The sequence below is a fragment of the Tupaia chinensis genome, unplaced genomic scaffold (genome assembly GCF_000334495.1).
Source record: "Tupaia chinensis unplaced genomic scaffold, TupChi_1.0 Scaffold142134_1, whole genome shotgun sequence".
Taxonomy (NCBI): domain Eukaryota; kingdom Metazoa; phylum Chordata; class Mammalia; order Scandentia; family Tupaiidae; genus Tupaia; species Tupaia belangeri.
In genome coordinates this window covers 822,410-837,141 of record NW_006201985.1, presented here as the reverse complement: position 1 = coordinate 837,141, position 14,732 = coordinate 822,410, and the positions used below count along the sequence as shown (strand labels likewise).

At 43.0% G+C, this 14,732-nt stretch overlaps 1 protein-coding gene and 4 pseudogenes across 8 annotated transcripts in view; all 5 read right to left on the bottom strand.

Moving 5' to 3' along the window:
* PPFIBP2 (PPFIB scaffold protein 2) overlaps positions 1-14,732 on the bottom strand; it is a 159,065-nt gene that overhangs the window by 64,924 nt on the left and 79,409 nt on the right. For 5 of the 8 annotated variants that reach the window (XM_027766291.1, XM_027766290.1, XM_027766292.1 and 2 more), the window contains 2 exons: positions 9,019-9,111; positions 4,004-4,117 (listed from right to left, as the gene is read on the bottom strand). In XM_027766291.1, the coding sequence (XP_027622092.1) occupies positions 4,004-4,117; positions 9,019-9,111 (207 nt within the window). Of the gene's footprint in view, positions 1-4,003; positions 4,118-4,160; positions 4,269-4,299; positions 4,450-9,018; positions 9,112-14,732 lie in introns of those variants that run through there. The other 3 variants (XM_027766294.1, XM_027766296.1, XM_027766295.1) reach the window with 3 other exon arrangements.
* Positions 10,204-10,366, bottom strand: LOC114005103 (uncharacterized; annotated as a pseudogene).
* LOC114005101 (uncharacterized) lies at positions 10,372-10,522 on the bottom strand (annotated as a pseudogene).
* Positions 10,528-10,678, bottom strand: LOC114005102 (uncharacterized; annotated as a pseudogene).
* LOC114005100 (uncharacterized) lies at positions 10,762-10,912 on the bottom strand (annotated as a pseudogene).

The following is a 14,732-nucleotide window of genomic DNA, read 5'->3' as shown; positions in this document are numbered from 1 at the left end:
AACCCCAGAGGGCCCACAGATGACACTTTAGAAAAAATCAACAGAGATCTCAAATATGCCCACAGACCTCCCTTTCATACAGAGGTTTTGTTACCAACACGGTGTGAGCCCAAGGCAGTTGCTGGTCCATGTCTGTACTCCTAGGGTTCAAATCTGGACCCTGAGCTCTGACAGCCTTGGTGTGCATCTGGGCAATGCTTTGAGCTGTGTTAAGGACCAGAGAGACAAGACCCAGCCCTGGGAGCTCACTACTCAGGCTCAGACTATCTCAGACCAGTGAAAACTGACTCAAGATCTCTCCAACTCCTCCTAAAGATCCACTTTACATTTCCTGAAAAAATGTCTCTTTGTGTAGAATATTTTCTGGAAAACCCAGACATGTTCAATGAGTCTGAGACTATATCTGAGCAGATGCTTCTACAGGCAGTACTGAGAGATGTAAGTAGCTGACCCTTCCCACCCGAGACTTCAGACAAGAAACATTATTTTGCTCTCAAATGTGTTCAGAATCTACGGGTTGCTCATGTGGCCCTGCCCCGTGCTCATTCATTTTGATCCTGATTTGTCTGTCTAACCTCAAGGCAGTCTTTATTCTGTCTTTCTGGCAGCCATATGAGTTCATGTATAGATGAAAACAGACAGGAGTAGGGGATCAGCATGGAGTGATGCTAGGCCAGGCTGAGGGGTGCATGGCTCATGGGTAACTAACTCCCTCCTCTTGCACTCCTGGAGGGAGGCTGGCACTGGTCAGGAGAACAGCTGTGGAGAGAGACAGCTCAGTGGGATCGCTGGAGCTCATCAAGGTGCAGGGGCTCTGCTCACTGGATGTAGGTTTCCTTAGGTTCCCTCAGATGCTGTGCCAGCCAGCCAGGGGGTAAAGTCCAGAACAGAATTATGGACTAGAGTTATATAGGCCAGGCTGGACTGTAGATATGCACTCTATGATTCACACAGTATTTTTAAAAATTTATATTAGTTCCCAATATTTTTTAAATAGAAAAACATTTTCAATTTGAATTCCTAGCTTCTTGTGAAAAATGGGAATGTCTAGTCTCACTGGGCCTCCACAGGTGGTCAGCTTGAGCTGGGTAGCAGCTGCCACCTTTAGACAGGACATATTTAGTATGCGGGATTATCAGGAGCTGCCTGGAGAGGTGGGGGGAACACTGAGCCTCCAGACAGTCAGGAGGCCCCACGCAGAAATAGGAACAAGGTCTGTGTAGCACTCCTCAGGTCTTTGGGCAGGCTTGGCTCAGGGGCTGGCAGAAAGGCAATTGTTTGCCTCTACTCTCTGCCTCTAGGCCATGAGTCATTCTTGCTTCTACCACCTGAAGCCAAGAGCCCTGCAGCGCAGGATATCTCAGTCAGGCCGGGCAAGTCACTGCCCGCCCCCAGTTTGGAGGATGGGCATGTACTCCAGTCCCTGATGGCATTGCATCAGCACTGTGGTGCAGGAACTGAGTGTCTTTACAAACAGCCTCAAGCAGATGGCAGGAAAGCAGCAACCATAGTGGAACATTCAGCTTTAGGAACTGAAACTGGGAACTCAAAGATAACAAGCTCCGGTACCATCAAGCCTAGCAAAATGTAAGTGGGAGTTGTGACTTGAACTCACACATTGTTAAGAAAGGAATATCCCACGCTCCTATCACCTTACCCTTGAAAGACTGAGAGAGCACAGTGAAAGCCTTTGGGCATAAAAATAAATTGGTCAAGTTCAGGAAGATCTTTAAAATCCAGAAGTGGCAAATAAAGAGCTACCATACTTCAAAATATACAAGACATCCCCCTCTACAGCACATAAAAACCACATGCCTGGCAGCTCACTCTTAGCACAGAAGAAAGATTTGGAATGAGCAGAACGTAAAGGGTAACTTGGCTTAAGACCCAAGTCTGAAATTCCATCCATGGAATAACATGTACAGAGACAAGTCAGCCTCTCCCCAGGCAGTGCTGGGCCCCAACTCAGACACCTTGACCTTGACAAAGACTGACAATGGAGCTGTCCTGTCCCATAAGAGAAGCCAGCACAGGCGGGTGGGTAACTTGGGCACACGAATGCACCATCCTCTGACCTCCAACTGTGTCACTTGCCAGGCACCACCTTCCTGAAACATCAACCATTTGACATTTCTCTGACTCGTTCCCTTCCACATTCAACACTTCCTGGTCTCTTTCAGGGTTGTTTGCAGCACTCCATTATCTTCTTCTCTTAACCCTTCCACCTCAAAAGCACATCTCATGCAGATTGGAATATACACACAATCCAGTGGATTGTTTTATGCATTCTTTGTGAAAATGCTTTTTCTATCATTTGGGATTTTTTTCCCCATGAGGTTATTTTCTTTCCTGGGTTTTCCAAAGGACAATTCAACTAAAAACAAAACGAGTGAAAACAAAAACCACTTGGGGTTAGATGGTGGTGCCACAGTAAAACAGGACGCTCTGCAAGGCTAATCTATGCAGGAAAGTTCTGGGTTCACATCTGGCAGACTACAGGCTGGCTGGTAACATGTCACTGCTTGGGGTCTGTCTCTCTGTCCATCTCTTTCTCTCTCGGAAAAGAAAGAAACTAAAAACAAAACAAAACAAAAAAACTAAACATCTCAATTCCAACTGCTTTTGCTACTCAGATTTCCAGGGAATATGAGGAAGAGAAATAGCATATAATCTACATAGAAAAATCAGATGGAGCCAAGAATGTGGTAACTTATTAATCAGCAATGAAAAGATAACAAACGAACAACTTCTGAGCTGCTGGAACTAGTTTTTATGAGGACACGTGCATAAAAATACGGACTGAAGGTTCTTTTAAATGCTGTTTGCTTTTTTCTTTTATGTTCTTTAAATGCAGTCAAACAAGCACTGAAACTAAGATGTGTATCCTCAGACCAAACGTCAAATGCAAAGCCTGTATTCATTACTATAATGTCTAGAATCAATTTGAATCTTATGGTAATCACAACAATAAAAAACTGTCAGCGCTTTGGGGAAAAAAGATTATACACAGTCGTGTAATTGGATCTACTCATTTAAAGAGACTTACATTCATTGTTTAAGTAATTGGTGAGCATCTTTTATGTGCCAAGTAGTAAGCCAGGAGCTACAAAGTATACACACATACATTTCATGGTGTCATTTTCAAAATAACTGAAAATGCAAGAATGTTTTAAGGTAAGGAGATCCATTCATTAGATATGTCATATGTGAAATATATATACATATAGATAGATAGATAGATAGATTTTATTTATATATATATACATTTCATTAAAAAATCTAATTGGCTTCTCAACAGATTCTGTAAAGATGGTTGATAAGAATTCACCACCTCTTCCTAAGAAATACAGCTCATTATTCGCAATACAGTAAAACTATGCAGAAGTAGAATGCTTAGCCAATTATGATACTTTCACTCAAAAAAAAGTAAGTACTAGTGAAAAATGACTATATAGCAAAATTATAAATAGAAAAGCCACTGTATTATATAAAGCATACAAAATCAGAGGATTAATTTGCTTCTCTGAGGCGAGTACAGCTTTGTAAATTGTATGCGCATATCACGAAGACGGAAACAGCATAAGCCATGTATAAATAGTAAGAGAACAGCTAAATATTTTCTTTTCATTTTGACACCTATTAAACTATGTTAAATTATTTATATATAATCATTTTAATCAAAGAAAACTACATGGAATGAAAGGGTCTGAGTAGAGCGATGGTGGGAAAGGGGCACAGAATAACCGACGAATTAACTCCCATGTTCCTGTGATAAGATGAGTGTGACATAAGTGCTACCTGGGAATCTGTCTAACCAGCTGAGCAGGTTATTCGTCTCAGGCCAGCCCTTCCGGGCCCTACGCCCTTTACCACTCTCAATGTTCAGGCTGGTTTCACCTGCTGGATAAACACTACACTGAGCAGCCAATCCCACCTCGGGGCAGGACCGGAAAGTGAGCGGTAGGCCGGGTACACATGGGCTGCTTCAGCCCCCGCACCCTACCTGTTGAAGCATCTCTTCAGCAGCATTGAGTTTCACCTGGTGTCCTTCCAGACACACTTCCAGGTCCCGAATCTTCTCTCCTTGGGCCTCCACTTGGTCTGTGAGGACACTCACCTGTTTCAGGAAATAAAGCAATGGTGCTGGAGCAGGGACTCACCGTAGTGCAGGAAAGTCTCCCCGCCCGAGGTGAGTGTGAAGCCACACCACTGATTCACAGGCGAGGAATAGTTTTTCTTTTCAGTGAGTGGCAGATGGGGGAAGTGTCCTGAATGGAGGAAACTCCAGTTAGTCTTTACCTTACCAGGAAGTCTCGGCCGCTGGGTGAATGATGTGGGTCACGTTTCCTGCCCTTGACAGACTCAAGAGAACACCAGCAGCCAGGAGAGTTGCTTTTGGGCTGGACTTCTGCTCCGTATCCTCTTATAGGGCAGCCCCAATCTCAAGGCACAGCCCAGCTGCCTGCCAGGGCTTCTGCCACCTCATGTGCAAGAGCAGTGCAAGCTTCTGTGCAAACTAACCAATGACCTTACCCCTCTCATCAGGGCGTAAGGACTGCTCACCTATCAGGCAAGTGTTTTGAAGCAATTAAGGAATGTGGGACGTAAAGGGCATGTATTAGCACTGACAAAACTTGGCTCCAGAAAGGTGTTTGTGCCTCACAGGCCAAAACATGACTCTAAGTCATAAATACAGGAGCCACTTTGCACATTCAGTAGCAGGAAAACAGTCCTCTTTCTGAAGAGCACTAAGAATCTCTATTGAAAAGATTAATGAAAACCCACTTACAGTAAGTTATTTAAATTTTGTGATAAATACATATGAAGATGGTTTTCATAGCCTTTTATTTTTTCAGTTTGCCAGAGGCCATAGGAAATTAAGGGAGGGAGAGAGAGAAAGCGAGAAAGTGAGAAAGCACCCCCTCCCCTCCGTGGGATGGTCATATCACAATCTCTTCTCCTTTATTTTTTCCTCTTTTTGGAGTTTTGGATATGCATGTACACACACTCTGCATGTTTTTCAAGCCACCAGTCTGGGGCTCAAATCCTGCAGTCAGCCTTGTAGGGTTCAGTTGCCCAACCACCGTGCCACCTGTTGGCCCCACAGCCTTTTCTTTTCCTTTTGTGAGAGATATTTACTATAGGGTTCATGTGCTCACCTAAGAAGACAGAAAGAGACAGACAGCAGGAAATCACTCCCTGGGGGGATGGTCCCACTGCAATCCCTTCTCCTCTCATGATTTTGGGCATGCACACACACACACCCAGCATGAGTTTTAAGCTGCCGGGTCCAGGACTCAAACCATGGTCAACTACATGGAAGTCTAGCAACATAAACATTACACCATCTGCTGGTCCTGCCCCCACAGCCTTTTCTATTAGCAAATTATCCTAGGGTCCTTTTACTTTTTTTTTTTTTCATTAAAAAACAAAGTAGGAAGACAAAGAAAGAGAATGGGGGGCAGGGGGGGTTTTCCCAAAAGAAATCAAAGCCTGATAAACTTAATCTTCAGTTCCTTTTAATTAGAGCCATTGTCATTTCCACATCATTTATCTGACCTTACCTCTCAATCTGTAAGAATGATAGAGTGCCAAAGAGTTAATGTGACTTCATCTGTGAATGCTCAAATAAACTTTATGAATTATGAAGCTCCTGTTAAAAAGGAGCTCATCTTGATATTAATGCAGCTACTTTAAGCTTTCCATTTTTATGTTCCCAAATGATGAATGAATTATTGAAATATATTCCTGGAGCTGATAGATGGTGTGCTAACATTTCCATTTGAATCCAAAAATGAGATCCTCTGTCGATTCGGCCTGTCTTAAGCACAAACCTTTGTGGGGTTTTATTGTGTTTTTTAATCCTTGGTATCCGATGCTCTCAGTAGTGCTGGCCTTTCTAAATACTAACTCTGCTTTTGAATGGGTAAGACTCCTGTGGTGGTGGTGGGGCTAGCAGGTAGCGTGGTGGTTAAGGCACTGAACTTCCACACGGGCAACCATCGTTTGAGTCCCAGACCCAGGTGACTTGAAAATCACACAAGCCACCTGTGTGCGTGTGCCCAAAATCCCAAGAGGAGAACAAAGGAGAATGAACTGTAGGATGTCCATCACCCCAGGGGGAGACTTTTTACTTTCCCTCTCTCTGTCAGTCTTTCTCTCCAGGGAGCGTATGCGCCCTGTGGCAAAAAAAAATTTTTTTAAAAAAGAAAAGGCTCCTGGAGTGGCCTTTGCTCTCTGGGATCTACAGTTCTTGTTTGGGATGGATATTTTATGGTTAATCTTATTATTATGATGAACTCTTATATGGTTTGTACCTGCCTTGGGGCCCTGTGCTGGCAGTACCCAGTGGAACAGTACATGGTCTCTAGCATTCTATAGCTCCATGGAGCATAAGACTAAAGATTTGCAGAGCCTCAGGGGCCTTACAACTTCAGCCTGAATGGAGCAGTGTAGAAAACTGGGACAAAATGCAAAAAGATCTCACAGTGTGATCGTCATTCAGTAAAAACTTTATAGAGTCCCTATACTAGGCATAATTTCAGGCAGTGTGATCGTCATTCAGTAAAAACTTTATTTTTAGAGTCCCTATACTAGGCATTATTTCAGGCACTAGGGGATAAAGAAATGAAAGGGGGGGAAAAGGATGAAAGTTCCTGCAGAGGAGTTGTGTTATAATGGTGATGTAAGAGATCTGGGGTTTGTTTTTAACTAATTCTGGAAATATTTTGTTATGTGTGACTTGTCCTGTTCTTCTCCAAGTAGACCCAGGAAGACATTCTGGGCCAAGGGAATAGCCAATTAATTAATTTAGTCTGGTTGAGCTGCTGTGTGAATTACACAAGAGGCTCTAGCAGGCTGAGTAGCTATCTAACCAGCTCCATGGGCCACTGGGGAACAGGAGTGATCGCACTGAGCAACCCTGAGAGTCTGCACAAGTTGCTGACAGAATAGAAACTATGAGGGCCAACTTTCGACTTCATTGGTGGGTAGCTTCCCAATTAGGTTAGGATTACTTAAATAGAGATTATTTGAGAATTCAAAATTTTACGAAACCATGAATGTGAAAGAGAACCGCTGCACAGGACTTCTTTATTAAATTGTAATCCTCTCTAAATAGGAATATGTTCTTTCAATCATGAAGGATCCTGGGTTTAAAAGTTTGCAATTTCATACTGTTTGCTGCAAAATTCTAAATTGGATACTCTTTCATTAATCATGTCATTGGGGTAGAGTTTCAAATTACACATCCCTCCAAACATCTGTGCTATCATGTGCTGTAAAATCTGGTCCCTGTTACCTCTCTGAAAGCGGCTCCCACATCCCTCCAGCCACAATGGCCCCTTACTGTTCTTCCCACACACTGAGCTCACTCCTAGCTCTGCGTGTGGGCTGGACACCACCTCCCCAGCCTAGAATGCACTGCTCCAGGTATCCAATGCCCCCCTTCCTAACTTCCCTTTAGGAAGGTCTGCCCTGATTGCAAAATGCTTACCCCGCTTTATTTTTCTCCGCAGAACTCATCACCACCTCAATTACTTTATGTATTGGTTTATTTTGCACACACACACACACACACACACACACACGGAAACTGTACAGTAACAGAGATGTCATCTTTCAAACGCACTGCTACCTCTCCAGCATCTAAAACCAGGGCCAACAACTCATGGACCCTCAATTATAATTAATAATGAACAAATAATTTATAATGAACAAATCAGTGAAAGGAAGAAAAAAAAAACTAGGATATAAAATTGTATATTTGGTAAGAGCTTAATTATTTTAAAGAGGCAGGGTAGACCAAAAAAATATTTTTTTAATCTGGAAGAAAAAGCCAAAAACTTAACCAACTTCTCTAAGTTCTTTTAAAATTTCCAAAGTTTCTAAATTCATTTACTGCCCTTATGTTGACAAAAAGAAAAAGATACAATAAGTAAGGTAAAAAACAAAACCAAAAACTACTGCCTAATTCTTCAAACTAAAGCCCACAGCCTGGGGAGGATGCCAGATCCCACCTGCCCCCTCCTTCATTCCACTACTGACCTTATCCAGGCTTTCTAAGGAGCTAGATTAGGATGTTAATCTCTATGTTCTCTAAATTGTGAATAATATCTGATGCGTGACAGACCTCGAGAAATGCTTGCTAAATCGATTTATGCATGTGGGAGCTAACATAGTGAGCTCTGGCTTCAGCAACAGCTTTCCTGGAAAGATCTAGCTTTATGTCCTATGAAGGACTACAAACTAAAGAGTGAAAATTTTCCTTTGGCCTTCTTTCTCCATGAAAAGTTTTGGCGTTCCTCTCTTTGAAGTAAGAGAGACATCAAAAGCTTAATCCATGTTAACAACTCCAGAGGATTTAGCATTGAATGATCAGTCTAGATCCAGCTTCAGACAGTCTGGACTCGCTCCTGTTAGCATTCCCCCTTAGGCCTGAATCACTCATTGTTCTGTTTTATTAGTGGCAGCTCCCTTACAAGACTCACAGTCTCTTGGAGGACAGACCCCATTTAGTCCACTCTTAACACCCAGTAATCAGCCTGGACACAGGGTTCCAGTGTGTGAAGGCAGGTGCTTGGGAGTATGTGAGAAATAAGGAATGAATTCACTGTCCCCCGAAGCTCAGTCCAGAGTTAAACTGTACTCACTTATTTTCTGCTTTGTTAAAAGGAAAAAGAAAGCTCCTTTTAAAAAATAGTTAGGATGTGGGGCCGATAAGTGGCGTAGTAGTTAAGGCACTGGACTCCTACAGGGCCAACCACGGTTTGCATCCTGGACATGGTGGCTTGCTTTCTCACTTTCCCTTTCCCTCTCTTTCTCTCTCTCTCTCCGGGTCTCTCTCTGGTCAAATTAAAAAATAATGACAAATAAGATAAAATAAAATAATTCTTAAAAAAAAAATAGTTAGGAAGAAGAAAATTCCAATAGAGAAAACCTTTTGTGTTTCCATTTCATGTAAAGGAAGCTACCTAGTTAGAAGTATCAAGAAGTTGGTTCCCATCAAAAAGGACCTACCTGTAAAATGAGGGACTCCTTATCTCCTTCTAGACGTGCCAAGCGTTCCTGGTAGGTTTCATTACTAGCAGCACCGTGGTTATTTACTTGGGACTAAATGAGGGAGAGAAAATAATACACTTAAAATGTTATAAAAACATCTTACTGACGTCCAAACGGAATATGCGATGTATGCAATTTGTCAGGACAGTCTTACTGATTATATATACAAAACCACCCACCAAAACAGGAAATCACACGGTTTCAAAAATACTACGAGAAGGACCAGACCACATGCCACTGAAAGGTGTGTCTTAGAAGTTGGCACAATCACCCCCAATGATCTCACCCTTGACCGCAGGAGGGGGTTGCTCAGTGGAGCCCCAGACGCAGACCCAGCGGAGTTTGACTTGACTGGACATGCTGGGTCTGCTTTAGCTGGAGGCACAGCCTGCCCGAGGCCCAGCAACAATAAGGATCTACTCTTTGAGGAGACTGGAGAGTGGTACTGTCCACTGAGAAACTGGGTTAGAACCACTCCTGTACAGATCTTGGTGTCTCCTAACTCTCATGCCAAGGTTATGAGGAGCCATAGAAGGTGCACCTTGCAGCATGGTGCCTGACATTATCATCACAGTGGAGGCTGGAGGATGGCAGTGACAACTGCAAGGCCCTTCATCTACTTACATGTCCCTCCTATTCCAATCCCACCTCCGATACAGCTTTGGCAGCTTGGCTGAGAGAGTGTTAGAGCTAAGAGAAACAAACTAAGGTGAAACATCTTGAGAAAAATCTAAATAACAGCCTGAGGGGGTAAGCAGAGAGAAAACACAGGAAATAGAAAGTAGCCAGAAACTCAAGAAAACAGAGGAGAAAGAGAGAGGATGGGAAATGGCAGGAGAGACAGAATCTTAACGTGTGCCCTGAACTAGAGACAGGAGCTGTCACTTTCTAGGGTACATCTGGCCAGGTTGTGGTCACAGAAGAGAGACAGAGCTGCTAATGAGCACTGGGTTGGCCCAAATGTCACCAGTACTTGCTTCTTCCATGCCAAATGGAAAGCTGAAACCAGGGACTCAAGTGGGCCACCCAGAGGCCTGGCAAGCTGAAAAAAGAGATCTTATTGCTAAACGAGGAAGTGATGATTGTGATCATCTGCATTGCTCCAGTAAAATCTATGCTCCCATATTCATGAGGCAGGTGTCCGCCACCCAGAGGACGGTCATGGTTGTACAAAGTGGCAGGTCAGAGAGGCCCAGAGCAGGCCCAGCTTGTCCTGAGCCCAGTTCCCCATATCTCAACTTTTAATTAGCAATAATCGCGCCTCGGATAAACCTCATTGGCTACGATACTGCCACTGCGCAAAGCTAATATCTCAACTTTTAATTAGCAATAATCGCGCCTCGGATAAACCTCATTGGCTACGATACTGCCACTGCGCAAAGCTAATATCTCAACTTTTAATTAGCAATAATCGCGCCTCGGATAAACCTCATTGGCTACGATACTGCCACTGCGCAAAGCTAATATCTCAACTTTTAATTAGCAATAATCGCGCCTCGGATAAACCTCATTGGCTACGATACTGCCACTGCGCAAAGCTAATATCTCAACTTTTAATTAGCAATAATCGCGCCTCGGATAAACCTCATTGGCTACGATACTGCCACTGCGCAAAGCTAATATCTCAACTTTTAATTAGCAATAATCGCGCCTCGGATAAACCTCATTGGCTACGATACTGCCACTGCGCAAAGCTAATATCTCAACTTTTAATTAGCAATAATCGCGCCTCGGATAAACCTCATTGGCTACGATACTGCCACTGCGCAAAGCTAATATCTCAACTTTTAATTAGCAATAATCGCGCCTCGGATAAACCTCATTGGCTACGATACTGCCACTGCGCAAAGCTAATATCTCAACTTTTAGAAAGGACTCTCCAACCTCCCTCCATGAGCAAAGGGCACCTCCTTCCTCAGCTCATACCATGCCTCCCATCACTGCCTCAGTGAGGTCTATACCCGGCCCTAGGACAGACATGGGAATTGAACTTTCTGCAGGCAAACCCTGGAGTCTCACTAGTGCAAGAAGCATTGATGACTCCCTGAAGGTACAGTGGGAGGGAGAGCCCAGTGGCCACATCCCAGGACAGCTGTGCCAGGCATCCTGGATGGCACACCACGCCCGCTGCCACACCGCTGCCTTTTCCTCCAGGCTCTCTCAAGCCTGCCTCTTGTTCACTGTGAGAGAAGCTCTTTCATGCTACAGACAAAGGGCCTTAACAATCACAAATGACTTCTTTGTGCATGGCAGTTTATTGTTGTTCCATTAATTAATATTCCAGTTCTCACATGGCCAAACTCTCTGACTAGCTCCGAGGATATAGTATAACCTCGATTTTCTCAGAACACAAGGAAAGAGAGGAACATCTTTTCTTTTTCTTTTTTTTTTTCTTCTTTGAGAGATATTTTTGCTACAGGGCATAGGTGCTCTCTGGAGAGACAGAAAGAGACAAAGAGACAGAAAGTGAGAAATCACCCCCCAGGAGGGATGGCCACGCCACAATCCCTTTTTCTCCATTCTCTTAGAATTTTTGCGCGCACGCATACACACACACACACACACACGCCCAGAGTGAGTTTCCAGTCTCCAGGTCTAGGACTTGAACTGCAGTCACCCACTTAGGCGTCTAGCGCCTTAACCACGACACCACATTCTGGCCCCAAGAAGGAAATAATTTTTAACAGTAGTTTGAATTCCTCTCTGCCAATGAATGCACATAATGGTGATTATCAGTGGACAGAGAGACTAGAAACAGACCCAGGCCTCCAAGGGAAGCTCTGTACAGGAACCCTAGTGCAGTCAGAGTGCACAGCTGCCAAGCACCAGCAGCTGGCGTTTCTCCAACAGGAAGTGAAGGGGAGAAGACCAAAGGGATGACTGCTTCCACAGACAACAGCAGCCACCCTCCAACTGTGCCTCATTCAATAGTGAGCAGTATGTGCCTCATTCCAATAAAAGGTTGACTTATACAATCACCCAGACAGCTGTTGTTACCAGTTAGCCAAAATATAAAGAAAAGAAAGTTGAAGTTCTGGGACCAGCAGATGGTGTAATAATGGTTACATCACTGGACTCCCATGTAGTCAACCATGGTTCGAGTCCCAGACATGGCAGCTTAAAATTCATGCTGGGCACATTTGGGTGTATGCCCAAAATCCCGAGAGGAGAGTGGAGAAAGGATTATGGCATGGTCACTCCCCCTGAAGGGTGATTTCTCATTTTCTGTCTCTCTGTCTCTGTCTCTCTGGTGAACACAGGTGCCCTATAGGCTCCCAAAAATAAAGTTCTAAGTTCAGTTTTTATATGGAATGTATGCTATAGAGTCTAGAATAAAATGGGTCGAGGCGTTGACAGGTGGCATGAAAATTGAGGTGCTGGACTCCCACGTGGCCAACTGCAGTTCAAGTCCGGACCTAGTATCTTGCTTTCTTACTTTCCCTCTCTCTCTTTTTGTCTCTTTCTAGTCAAATTAAAAAATAATAATAAATAAAAATAAATAAGTAAAAAGTTTTTAAAGAGGTTTTTGCCTCAGGGCACACCCACTTACGGGAGAAAGAGAGAGACAGACAGACAGTGAGAGGGAAAGTGAGAAATCACTCCCCAGTGGGGATGGCCATTCTTCAATCCCTTCTTCTCCATTCTCCTCCTGGGATCTTGGGCAGGCAGGCACACATACCCAGTGTGAGTTTCAAGTCACCTGGTCTGGGACTTGAACCGTGGTCAGCCATGTGGGAGTCCAGCAATGTAACCACTACACTATCGCTTGCCATAGTAAACAATTCTTTAAAGAAAAGAAAAAAAAGGAAAGAAAGAAAGAAAGAAAGAAAAGGAATGGGTCAAAAATCTCAGTCCACCAGAGCCACCAATCAGTTCAAAGGTGCACACATTGGCCTGGTGAAAATCCAATGGCCTACCTGAGAGAAACACAGCTATTCCTGAACAAGGGAGAAACTGCTCTTGTTCTCACAGGGACACTTTGTGCCATGGGATAAACAACACCCATGACGACATCCTTACAGTAAACAGAGCCCAGCAAAACGCATTGTTTTTATATGATGCTTTTAGAACAGATCAAAGGCTAGTGGATAAAATGCACTGAACACCTAGGCAATTGTTTAGAGATCACACAATATGGTCTAAACACAGTTTTGTGAGCACACAGCAAGCACTTACCTGGCACACACCTGCTAGGCCCAGCTCTTAGCACTTGACCTACATCAACTCACTTCATCTATTCCACAACCATGTGAGAGAAATACTATGTTTATTCCCATTTTACAGAAAACAGATGTGGAGAGTGGACAATCTGAACAAACATGGTTACCTTTAGACACATGCAGAAACATGGTACCATGAGCTTCATTTGCAAAGTGATGAAAGCATTTGCATACAATAACCCTAACTGCCTGTGGTCGATACTGCAAAGCAGTACCAGGTTAAAGGAAGTCACATATGTTTATCGGATTTCACCCCAAAAAGATCAGAGAAACTACATGGCGCCAGTTGTTTTCATTTCTTCAGACGAATTACATCCCCAAACAACTGGCTTTGCATTCCATTTCCTCTTTCCTCATTTTCTGCCCTTTAAAAGAATAAACCTGAGGCTGATTTGAGGTTGTGGCTTTTCATCAGAGAAGATGGGTCTACCTGACCCTCACTTTGCTTTACTTGCATGTCTTTGTGTGTTTATTTTGATGTTTATTTCTAATCCATTCAGAAAAGAGTGTTCGGCCAAGCGGGTCCCAGCAATCGAGGCATAAAAGACATTAAACAGCACAAATGGATAATTTGCCCAAGTTATTATCTAGGAATTGAGTATGCTTTCTCTTGTCAAAGTTTTCTTACAGTTCACTTTCTATTGTTATATAGAGACAGATCAAGAGCAAATATTATTTTACATATTGGGATTGTATGAGAATTTATTTAAAATAAGGTTTGGAAAATGCTGTCTGAAGCTAAATATCTATGAATAGAGGAATAGCTAAATAAACTATGGTTTATTTATATTATAGACAACTTGTAGCATTTTAGAACATGAGATAGATATTTCTAGACCATCATAAAAATATAGGACATAATAAACAGTGAAAAAAGCAAGATGCAAAACAATTGTACAGTGTGATAGTAGAAAGCAATTCATCTCCACAGTCATTGAAAATAAAGAGAAAAAAATGTCCAGAAGGTTACATAGCCACCCCTAGAAAACTGTCTAGGTTGCAGAAAGTTGGGGTGGGAGGTGTAGTCAAGGGGATTTTTTTTTAACTTTATTTATTTATTTTAATTTGACCACAGTGAGAGAGAGAGAGAGAAAGAGAGAGAGTGAGTGAGAAAGCAAGCCACCAGGTCTGGGACTCTAACTGTAGTTGGCCATGTGGGAGTCCACCATGCCACCTGCCAGCCCCAGGCAGAATTCTTAATTTTAACCATATATTCGAGTTTCTTGCAATAATGTTTGTATTACTGGGTAATTAAAATATATTTTAAGAGCCAACAGGTAGCATGGTGGTTAAGGCACTGAACTCCCATATGGCTGACTGGTTCGAGTTCCAGACCTGGCAGCTTTCTTTCTCTCTTTCTCTCTCGTGAGTGCATGCCTCTATAGCAAAGTTAAAAGTAATAGTAATAATAATTAATAAAATTAAGTAAATAATTCTTTTTTTTTTTTTTTT